We start from the raw sequence: 12568 nt of genomic DNA, 5'->3' as shown, positions 1-12568 counted from the left end.
TTTTCTGTTGATATTTTTTTTTGTTAACTGCATTTTGTATGAATTTTATCTATAAATAAAAATTGTTAATGCCATTATTTTTTAGAGCATCCTCACTTTACCTTTCGTGCCTAAAAATGTTTCAGTACTGTATATTAACAGATTTCATCTCCATAATGTAAAGCTCACATGCTGTACATTGGTATAATGTGAAGTTTGATGTTTATTTTCACTTTATACAGTAAGAAAGCAGAAAAACTTCTCCAGACTTCTGAGTCTGACTAACAGTTAGAACAACGACCATCCCAACCTGTTATTTACAAAAAAATTCCTGCAATATTTCATGATTTTTTTTCTACAGTGTTGCTTATTGTAGCTTGTCTTTTCCTAACACTGTGAACCAACAGGCTCTGGTTTTACCAGGAAACCTTCCACCATCATCATTATTATTTAGTGAATGTCAATATAATTATTTACCTTGCCATTTCTTTGTCCAATTCAAAATTTTGCTCATACAGTATAATGAGCAGAGATTATTTCAATGCAGCAGGAGAAGTTATTGCTGGACTGTCAGTGTTTCCATGTCTTGCTGTTTGAGTTTGGCTGTTTATGCACTGTAGATCAAGAGCTTGCAAATATGTAGTGTAATGGCTGCAGAAAATTTGGGAGTTTGTTCAAGTAGATTTCAGGAAACAGGACACAAAACCTTTTCTTTACTGCACATACTTGCAGAAGATCCTGTTTTATGTGTTAGCTATTTGTGTAAAATTCGGCTACTTAAAATTTGATGCTTGGTTGTAACCCAGAGAGTAATGATCACTGTGATAAAGATGAGGTAAGGTGAAAAGTGATGGAGAAAATATTTTGATCTGTGTGTTAATGAAACCATGATTACAGTTGGAAGCTCAAAGCTTGGCTTGTTGGGTGGATGTCTAGCCTCAAATTGCTCATTACTTAGTCTTTAAAATTGGGTATTCAGCCCTAGTCTTGAAAACAGAACTTTTGCATCATAGAAAGAATGACTTGGGTTCAGTCACTGATAACTCCTTTCTTTGTGGAGTTTGCATGATCTTTCCATCTTCACGTTTGTTCCCTTCCACCCTTGAGGCATTTTTAGTATAAGGAACTCTTGGTCATAGCAACACAGGCATACAATAGGTGTTGGAAGGTTCATTTACTGTATGTAGAACTTTTTCCTGTCTTATTTCTCAGTTGACTGGGGTACATCAGTAAAGTAGTAAAAGAATTATATGAACACAATGTGAGATGAGGATGGGGATTTCCCTATTTTGTATATACTGTATAATTGTTGCGGCACTGTTTGAGGTTAATATGGTATCTGTATCAAATGTGTGTCTTTCATTGAGGAGATGGAGTTAACTGTGTTTTCTGTTGAGAAGTTTATAGCACCTGAGTCATGTAATATCCATTTTTTTTCACAGATATTCAGGAGTTCTATGAAGTGACACTGCTAAACACACAGAAGAGTTGTGAGCAAAAGCTTGAGGAGGTCAACCACATGGCAGACAAATGGGAGAAGAGTGTTTCTATACAGAACTCTGAGCTGGCACACTCTGCCTGTCCCATGGAGGAGGTGAGTCTCTGACACAGTGTGTCTCCCTAGCAAAAGCTCAGAAATACCTGGGCTGAAGAATTACCTCTGTATGCCTAGGTTGTCTGCTGGAGCCATTCAAAAAGGTGTAGAAGTAAAGCAGGTGGAGAGAGAGGTGCAGAAATGTCTTGCAGACAGCAGCAGTAGAAGCATGAATCAGCAGACATCAAGGTTCAAGGATACTTTTATTGTCTCTCACAGGAGAAAATAGTGTTGGAATAAGGGAATTGCTACACACAAAAGAAACATCACAGTAAAAAATATACAATGAGAACATCAAATAAGAACATACATGCAAACATAAGCCTGAGGTAAAATTACCAATTACCCCTCTCACTCTGTTAAAACTTATAAGAATTCTAGGTGAAAACCTGCAGTTATCTGAGTGCCTCCCTACCCTTCTCTCTATTCTCCAGGTTTAGCCCATTACTAAGTTTAACTGATATTCGGAGAGAAAAAGTTCAGAACGATTGTTCTTGTACAAGGACACTCTGTCCCTCTTACCAGAATTCATTAGTCCATACTCAGAGTTCAAGGATCCTGTTTGTCTGCTGAATAAAAGACTGCTCAAAAATATCTTAGCTCTGTCTAATTCATTAACAATGTGGACCCCTAGATATTTGTAAGAAGTGACCTGTCTGATGCCGTGACCTTTTATGGCAACAAAACTATGATTTCCAATTGATCTGGGATCTAAAACAATTTTTTTCAGTTTTATGTACATTGATCTGCCGCTTATGCTTATCATACCAGTCCACAACCCTGTCCACTTCAGCTTCATAGCTGCTAATGTTGGAGTTGCTTGTGAGTAAACTCATACTATCAGTGTCATCTAAGAATTTCAGTACAAATTGATTAGCTTGGGAGGTGATACAATCATTTGTATACAGAGTAAACAAAAAAGGTGAATTATGTATCCTTGGGGAGCCCCTGTGTTGCTTCCTGCTATATCAGAGAGTGTTAAATTAAATTTCACTTGTAGTCTGTTTGATGGAGAGAATACCAGTTAATCAGAAAAAGATCCATCTTCAACTAAACCTTTTTTTAAGCAAGATGTTTGGATGAATTGATTTTAGCAGAACTAAAATCAATAGAAAGCAGTCTGGTGTATGTAACAGAGCTTTCTAATTGTTCTAATTGTCTAATTGTTAATAGTATAAAAAGAATAATTTGTGCTGCATTTTCCTGTGTAAGCAAATTGATCCAGGAATGGCTCCACCTCCTTACATAGTTCCTTTGTCAGGATTTCATGAATCTAAGGTTTTCATGACATTGGAAGTTAAAGCCACTGGCCTACAATCGTATTTTCCTGAAGACCTTTTGATACCTGGAATTACAATACACTTTCTTCAGAGCTCTGGCACTGTGTGTGTATCCGTAGAGAGCTTAAAGAGTTGAATGTTGAGTTGAGTATCAAAGCCCTTAAATAGGCCGCCAAGTCACCGCAGGGAGATGTGGTGGTTGTGGTGAGTTGTCAGTGGAACAGCATAATGTGTTTATTTAGGAGTTTATTGAAATATATAATTTTAAGTCACAGATTCATCACCCATGAAGATATACATGGAGATGGCCATTTGCATATTAACAAGTAAAATTGATTATTGTGAAACTACTTCAACCCTTCATTACTTAAAAGGGCCCTCCACGAATTTTACACATAAAGTTCAAGTTATTCATCAAGAGGAGAACTATAGCCTGTGGCAACAGTTGTACAATGTCTTTTGTGGCTTCTGGTTTGAAAACATTTGATAGAAAGACAGAGTTACAAATAGGTGTGAAGTTTGAAAAAAGTGGGCATTTAGGAGGCAAGGAGGGTCTTATGAAAGATGTTACAGAGTTGCATTATGGGAAATATGGGAAAAAACAGTATTCTGTGTTTTCAAGCTTCACCCATGCTAGAGATTTAAAGTAAGGATATTTTGGCCTGTACTGCATCGATATTGACCATTCATATTGTCAGATTATCCTGTTTCATTCATTTCATTTCATTAGGGAACCTCAAACAACTCAGTTATTCACAACATTTAAATGCCAGTATTTTAACATGTTTGTGCATGAGTGCAGTTGCTTGTTCCTATACCAGCTTGGTACAGCAAAGTGCTCAGTTAGGGCCAGACCTTGTAAACAAACTAGTCTCATCTCTTTTGGGTTGATGAGAAATCAACACAATCAGCCCACAATACTGTGGCCTTTTTGTTACTGAATTTGTAATAGAGGAAAACTGTATTCCACTTTCTCTCCTTATCAAGGTAAAATATTTTTTTATGTATAGATCTTTAATGCTATGTGGTTGATGACAGTACTGCTGCTGTACTTTCAGTATTAGGGATGTCTTTAGTTGACAACAGATTAGCTCAGTGTTATGAAAATACAGCCAGCATGACAGCTTTCCTTTAAGGGTTTGCTGTATTTTTTCATATAGTGTACTTGTGTAGTTTTGTGCATATATATCTATTGAGAGAGGAGTTTCAGGTATATAGCAAGGATATACCATTTGTCCCTTGTGTTCGTTATGCTTGAATAGTATTAGATGTATGTTTGATGCTTTTAGTGTGTAATAAACCCCTTTTATATTTTATCAACTGTCTTGATTTTTGTTCAGGCTGTAATATTATCCGAAACCATTCTGTTTAAAGTACTCCAACAAACTTCCTTCCTGCCGATAAAATTACCTTCATTACAGTGTTATTTCATTGGTGTTATAAATCTGTCGGGAATATAATTATAACTAAATTTAAGTGCTGATTATACTAGATTTCCCTTTTATTTTGATAACTTAAATTATTAATTAAAATTCAAACATTTGTGCTTCATTTAATCATTTTTAAGACTTATTCTGTGAAACTGCTTTATGAGACTGATCTAAATACTCAGCAGCTACAGAACCAGATATTTACCTCAGGAGTGGCCAAAAAAAAAAGAATTATTGTAGGTTTAACCAACATTAGCTCTGTTCCTATTGCTTGCTGATGTATGCTGCCAATATTTTCCATGCACTTGTGCTTCTGAATGTTAGGAAATTATTCCGGTATTTTTTAAGGGACAGTAATGAGGCATTTTTAACACCTGGCATACACTGAGAACATTGGTTAATGTTAAACAAAGGACTGGAAATGTATCAGGGTTGGTGGTATATTGCAAATATGATGTCTTAATCTGCACAGGTCGTGGTTATGCTACTGTTATGCAGGTAAAGCTGAAATACTACATAAAAAAACTCGATTCACACACTGCAAATTATGCATGAAAGTTGAAAAATGGTTTTCAATTCTGACATAGTCAGAATTCCAGAAAAAAATTATTTCTTTAGTCTATACCTCGCTATAGTTGGCCAGATCGGCGGCAGCAAAAATCCTGTTATCCTGTATGGGTCATTGGAGAAGAAAATCTCAGGATATGTTGCTTTGGGAATTACTGAGTAAAAGTGTAACCCGGCTGTTTAGTTCATTTAGTTTAAATATTAAACCCCACAAGCCTTCATCAACAACATTTAATCACCAGAAATTCTGAAGATACATGACCTTCATTTTATTTGCAGGTGTAATATAGGGTTAGAGCTCATGGCTCATGACTTTAACACATACTGTACAGGCAATGCAGAGACTCATCGACCATGATGGATAACTGCGACTAATTGTACAGGACCTGTTATGTACGTAATTTGGATGTACTTACAGTTTGAAAGAACAAAGGTGCTATTTGTTGAAGTGGCTAAATTAAGAGAGACTGTCTGTGTCTGTGTCTGTGCGTATATATGTGTGTGTATGTGTATGTGAGAGAAATTAAATGTAGGCGAACAAGCTCAAACTGTGACATCTTAATTAAGGGGAATGAAGAGTGGGTGCTCAGTGGTGGGGGGCCATGAAGGACTGAAAAAGCATGAAAGATGATTGAAAAAGTAACTTTGGCTCCAAAAATTTCCAAGAAAAAATGAGCGCCCTTTATAATGTGGGTCTTTATGCCTCATATATTACGTATTATCTTAGATTACTGGATATCCTGCATATTGACAGCAAAAAGAGGACTTGAATTGATCTTTGTTTCGGTCTTTAAATTAAAAAAAAAAAAAGTAATGAATCTAAGCGCTGTAACAGCCACTAAAGAATTAATAAATGTCAAAACAGATTGTAGCAGTGACCAAAAAGATTTAGGCTGAAGCCAGAGCTTTTACCTGTTTCATGTCCACTTCTGAAAATACAAAATTTACCCAATTGAAAAACAAGCTTCATATTTTCTAGACAGTAAGCTAGTGCCATATACAGTATTACAGCACATGCTCTACCTATTGGTAGAGCTACTGATATTGAGGGTGACAGTCCATTACAGAACTGTTGTTAATAATTTTAAGGAAAAACTCAGCCCGACAGCAATGGAACTCCATTCAGGATCTTCGCTTTTTACTTGTTGGTTTAAGGGGACCCTTGGCCAGTGTAAAAGTATAGACCTGTGGGCCTGCTCAAACCAGACATGTTAATAATAGCATGTTTGACTTGGAATGGGACCAGCTAGTTTGGTAATCCACTAGTAATCCTATTTGTCTAAAAAGTCAAACCTTGTGTGTCATACCTGATCTTTTTGGCAATAATAGTAAAGAATTGGTTATAAGGAACATGAATATACATTTCAAAAACAGATCATTTGTAAAAGCTCTTTATAGCTTTCACAGTAGCAGTAAAGTGTAGTGTAACAGCAAGAGCTGCTGAACCACTTTGCTGAGGTCATCCAGTAGTACCAGGATAGGGATAAGTGAAGGGGATTAGAAGAGTCTTCAGAGACTGATGACCTTACCATGAGGTCATCGGGACACTGCTGTTACGTCCCATGTTCTGTTACCACAATCAGCCCTATGAAGATTAGGCAAAATGTCCTGTCAAATAATGAGATGGCAGATGGCACCATCCAAATTAATTAACACAGTCCAAAGGGGTTCAGATATATAAAAAAACTAATACATACATTTTGTATGCAGATTGTAGGATGTTAGATTTTTTATGGATGAAAGGTAAAAACAAAAGGACTGAAATAATCAAGAGTTTAGTTCAGTGAAGAAAAATTAAATGAATATTTTTGTGACTTTACAGGAATATTAAGCTGTTGTATAAAACAGCAAGTGATCTAAAACAGAAGAGTTAATCAGTTGTTTACTTAATTCATGTGTTAAACAGTATAATTAGGTGCTTTATGAAAAAAGAAAATATGGATGCTATCTGACTCTGTAATGTCTGGTGTTTAGTTTATCCATAGTTGTTCTTTTTGAATCAGCACTACATTAAATTTAAACATTAAAATGTCCACCTTAATTATGCATTTAGTTTTTTGTGCTAAGATCTAGTTTTTAATATTTAATTTGGCAGATTTTTTTACACTAGTTACTTATACAAGAGGCTCCCTCAACTTTAGCAGTGCTGAGGAGAGGAACTGCATGACCTGGGGTGATTATGTTAGTGGACACCCCTGATACAGTGGGCTAGCAATGAATGAATGAGTGGGGGTGCCCCCGATGCATTGCCCATGAACCGCAATGTGCCCTGTTGATTTCTGATTTCATGAGGTGTTTTTTCATCTAAAATTTTGTTTTATATATTGTTAAGCCATCTCGTCAGTGTTTCAAAGATTTATCAGCAATGTAACAGCATAAGCCATGATATAACAGATTAATGGCTACAATATACATAGGGCATACAGTATAAACAAGACTGATGTCAGTGTGTTTATTACTCTCCCAGCATGCAGTATGGCCCAGTTTTATCGTCCATTATATCAATTAAAAAAAAAAAAATTATATATTCTTTGTTAAATTGAATAAATCAACAGAAAAGTTGTATTTTAAGTCAGAGGGGCTTCCTGCTATAAACAGAGAGTAGGATAAAGCAAGCCTGCGTGTGCTGAGGTTTTGTAGTATGTATTAGCGTGCCAAGGATTTATTTAAGGTTGCCACAGGCACATACAGGCTTACGCCATCCAAGCTTCTAATTAAAGACTTACCAAAGCAACAGACAGACAGACCAACTACCAGTGTCTCCATCTACCTGTCAGTGCCAAATCTTGCATAAACCTTACACCTGTATCCATTGTTGTTGTGCATTTATGTAGATTCTTTTTTTGGTCGGTTAACCGTCAACATTAAAAATTCAAGTTCAAGTAATGTTGCATTTATTTAACATATGCACAGTCAGAGCCATGTCGGAAAATATCCTTGTATTATACAGTACTTTTTTTTGCATTTTCTATTAATATATTAATGCATTTTTAAGAATTTTAATGCTCACTGTCCCAACCCAAAATTCAGTGTTCAACCTCTCATATATTTTACCAAGCTTTACAAAATGGTCTGTATCAGGCCAATCCCTGATGTATTCAGGCTATAAGATACTCATTACATTAAAGAGGGAATCTGTTGGTTGTATCTCCAGGGACCTTCAGGTCAGTGTGTTACAGTTTGAGTGTGGTTGTGTAGAAGTATTTATGGACATGTTTATTGTTCCCAGCAGAGGGAGCAGAGCAGCTCAGATCTCAGCGGGATAGGGCAGGGAAAGAGCAGTGCCAAGACCTCTAAGGTGAGTTCTCTCTCTCGCTATACATTCTTGTGTATATACAGTATGTGTGTATGTCTTGGCTTAGGTTTTTGGGATATTTTCTTAATTTGGGACTATAAATCACACCAAGTCATCCCATGGGTTTTCGTTACCAGCATTCATTGCAGTCCATTTCACTCTGTGATATAATATTTTGTTTTCACCTCATCATTAGTAATGGCAATGATAGAACCCTGCAGTGTACAAATGTGTCTCCAAGAAATTAGGTTTATGTACAACAGCAACGCAGATCCGGCAGCGGAGTCACCAGGAGGTGGTTGGTGTGGATGGTGGTTGTACAAAGCACATGACTTTCACTCCAGAGACAGTCCTGTCTGTGGCTTAGGCAACAAAAGCACTTTGCTCATGGTTAGGGAAAGATCATGGTTTAGGTTAAAAATAAATAAACAAGTTGGGTCTGAATTTTACTGTTAACTTTTTCTGTATTACACCAGATCACAATCTTTCACCAACATTAACCAAGTGCTCTGAGTATCTAAACATAAACAATAAAGTTTAATAGTGCTGTAGTCACTACAAATGGATATTTTACTGCAAGATCAGATATTTTGGCAGAAAACAAATACGTTGTTTGTGAAATTTTTACTGATAGTTTCAGTATCAATGTATTCGTGACTTACCAAAAATGTGTCCTCATTATGTTTATAGAAAATGTAATCTTATTTGATGTCGCAGTTTACTTGTATAGAAACTTAATTTTTAGGAGACAGGGTTGCAGTTTAACACAACCCAACACAACCCTTGGTTCCTCAGAAAGCAGTTTGTAGCTCCATAATTCCAACAACAATGAGCTCACAAAAGTAAATGAGATTCAAGTAAGCAAGGGAGATGTGGTTTGAGGGCTTGGGATAATAACGATTTCAATTCCAGTAATAATATCACATAAGCCAAATTATGTCTGGCTGTACAACAGACAGGGAATGACGAGTCTCAGTAAGGAGGACATTTTATTCTTTGTTCCTATTTGCTTGGGAGTAGTAGAGGATATGAAGTGATTAGGAGCTGCAGAGCTTCTTTATTTAAAATGTAAATTAATCATTTTCTCTGCAAATAAGATTTGTTGACATTGGGACTCTTACGTGAATTGAGTGCATATTACACCAACCATAGCAGCCACAATTTGTCAGTGCTTCTTGTAGATGTCCTGTCTTTCTCTGGTTATAAAACAATGAGGCAATAGTGCTGTCTATACAGGAGTGCTTTAAAAGCACAAAAAATGCGCTCACACACGCACGCACACGCACACACACACACACTTTTGTTTATATCAGTAAGTGTGTAAATAAATTGTAAAATCTTCACCTTGTATCTATACAAGTGATTTCAGTGAACTTCATTTCATTCTGTGTATTCTGTTCATAACATGCAGGATTTGGTGGTAAGTTACTGATTATGTGAGGTCCAGACATAATACATGTGCCATGTATTGACTTGTACAGCAGGCTTTTGAGTAGATCTGTCTAGCAGGCTGTTAGCACTGTTGTTCACATACACAGACCAGTCCAAACCCCCCCCCCAGTCTGTCTATATGAGTGGCAGCCCTAACAAAAGAGGTTAAAGCATTCCTTCTCTCTAATGCACTAAGTCGAAGCTGCCTGAGCCGCATCACCTGAAAAGATTAGCTCTGTTGCACTGGCAGAGGAAGTCTGAGCTTGTGAATGCATTCAGTAAGAACAACAGGAGATTGGGAGTCTCAGGGCACTGCTTTTTCCACAAATGAAAGCTGTAATCAAGGTCAAACTCTGCAACAAACCTCTTCACCAGGATGGGTCCAGCAAACAGGTACTAGCACAGTTTACATGGGGGAAATGTGCTTCAGCTCAGCGGCTTATAGTCTCTAAAGGGGGACATTTGGACATCGGAGTGGCTAAGGTTACATGGGAGTTGGGATCTTACTGGTTGACCTAGTAGGTTATCGATTCTTAATATACATCATTAGGAGACTGACCTGGAACTTTTCAAAACACATGTAGTGCTGTATTATCAACTTTATTATCTCCGCCGAGATTACATTTTCCTCTGTGTCTGTTGGTTGGTTTGTTTGATTGTTGGTTTGTCTATTTGGCAGCAGGATTACACAAAAAATACTGAACCAATTTGCAACAAACCTGGTGGAGGGATGGGGCATGGTGCAGGGAAAAACCTGTTAAATTTCAGTGCGGCTCCAGTTAAAGGGACAGATTCAGGTGTTTTTATCACTTTTCTCAACATTGCGAGATGAGGCATTTTTCATCTTAGTGGAGGTATTTGCTCTACTACCAGTCTAGTTTACTTATGTTCTGTTTTTTGTTACTAATGAGAAAGTACAAATTGCCCTTAAAGGTAAGATCTCACAGATTTACTAAAGAATGAATTTGTGCAGTAACCTTTAAATAATCTTTGCTTTCAATAAGTGCTTTTATCAAATAAAAATTGTAAGGATTTGTTATTAAGGCAGAACCAAATTGGCAGATTAAAGGCCCTGCACACCCACACAGGTGTTTTCAATTGCTCATGCTGATTAGACCTTGACTCAGGTTAAATTTGGGCGGAGCTCTGCTGGAAATTAACTGAGATAAAGAAACTCTGCGGACAAATAAGAATGATAATGATGTAAGTTACTGAGTTTTAACAGGAGTGACAGAACTGATCAGATAATGCCAATGTTTGGCCATAACAGTTTTTGGTGGCATTTTTGATATGTCTGCTAATACTCAACTGTATCTCGTACTTATACCAAATCATGCCATTGAGTTGGTAGTATGGCTGTCAATATTATTTGGTCTTTTGGCTAGTTAGTTAGCTGCAATTGACAAAATATTCCAGGAACAATTGTTATTTCAGTGAAACTATCAGACAGTAGGTAAAAATGAGTAGCCTGTATCAAATATCATGTCAATATCATGTCAACTATCGCATGTCACCAAATTAGTACATTGTATCCATCTTTGACATTTAGTCACCTCTGGGAAATTCACATTGCTCTTACATTCCATAAGTAAAGTCTGTATCCAATAACTGACAACAGCTGTGTTTCATGTTTAATGCTTGAGTCTAATACTGTAAGGTTGTTTGAGATATATTTTTATCCGCTAAGAAAAACTGCGAGATTAGATATGTATTGCCTTGTAGTAACACAAATAATTTCTCATGCTTTTACATAATCGTTTCTGGACTGCTATAATTTATTGTTATCATGTGTCTGTGAGTATTAATTTAGATTTAGCTGCATTTGTTTTTGGACACCAATTCCATCTGGTATATTGCTGATATATTCCAGTGTCTCTTATAATAATTGTAGATGAAAGCCTGCAGTTCGCAAGTCTTGTTGACTCAGATGTGGTTCTGTCACTTTGTTAAGACAAGTAGTTGAAACTGTGGACAAAGTTTGCCGCCAGGGTTTGAGTGCAGTGCAGCGAATTTGTTTTGGCTGAACTGCACTTTCAAGTGGTGCACTTCTGACCAAAAACTCATTGTTGTCGGAGCACATGTTTTTTCATCAGTTTTCAAATTGTAGCATGCTGGAAAGGCCATTAAAAGATAACACACAGTATATGCACATATACATGTGTTCACTCAGCTGTTTGAAGGCTTTTGACTGACACCTTTACTTTTCTGCAAGTTCTAAATTGAATCTTAGCTTAGTTGTCAGTTCGTTGACACATGCATGCACTCACATGCACGCACGCACACACACACACGCACACACTCACTGTTACATAAGAAGCTGTTAAAAGATTTTTTTTCATTCTATCATTACAGCTACCATCAGCAGTGCATTGCAGTGTTTGTGTATCTGAGTCATATTTAGTGCATTAACATTTTGATAAGAGGGGATGATAATGCAGTAATGTTATAAAGAGCCACTAGTAGGGTTGCAGTGCCCACGCAATATTGGCCTTTTATTAAAATCAAATGTCTGCCAAAAGGTTGTCCGGCTTAGATGTAATAGAAATCGTTTGTTTTATCGTCATTTTTCATCAATTCCTTAGTGTTTCTAAAACATTAAGCTGAATTGTTTTTGTAAATGTTATTTTTTGGCACAAAATAATGACTTGTTGAATTGCATACCAATCCCACCAACCCACATCCTTAAAAAGCCATACTGGTCAGACCTCAGACACATACACACAGTCTCTCTCTCTCTCACACACACACACTGTAAAAATTCTGTCATAAAATTGCTGGAATGCAGTGCTGCCACTGCTCTGCAGATGAAATTAAAGCCACTGTGTTATTATTAGGTTCCAGCAGTCTGCCACAGCAGCTAATAGCCAGTGAGACTGAGAACATGGGAATGTAATTCATTCTGCTGAGCTAACGCTCGTCCTTCACTATCTTCCCTTGCTCTCTCTCTCAATCCATAATGCTGCTTAGTCGCTCAGCCCAAAGGCAGTAGAGA

The 12568-nt window shown here is 37.0% G+C and overlaps 1 protein-coding gene across 1 annotated transcript in view; it reads left to right on the top strand.

Annotated features, from left to right (window-relative positions):
• dlg2 (discs, large homolog 2 (Drosophila)) overlaps positions 1 to 12568 on the top strand; it is a 207689-nt gene that overhangs the window by 39448 nt on the left and 155673 nt on the right. The window contains exons 4-5 of the mRNA XM_040150506.1: positions 1422 to 1573; positions 8080 to 8148. Of these exons, the coding sequence (XP_040006440.1) occupies positions 1422 to 1573; positions 8080 to 8148 (221 nt within the window). The remainder of the gene's footprint in view (positions 1 to 1421; positions 1574 to 8079; positions 8149 to 12568) is intronic.

This window comes from Xiphias gladius, chromosome 17 (assembly GCF_016859285.1).
Source record: "Xiphias gladius isolate SHS-SW01 ecotype Sanya breed wild chromosome 17, ASM1685928v1, whole genome shotgun sequence".
Lineage (NCBI taxonomy): Eukaryota > Metazoa > Chordata > Actinopteri > Istiophoriformes > Xiphiidae > Xiphias > Xiphias gladius.
Note: the sequence above shows the minus strand (reverse complement) of the source record. Positions and strands in the feature narration are given on the sequence as shown.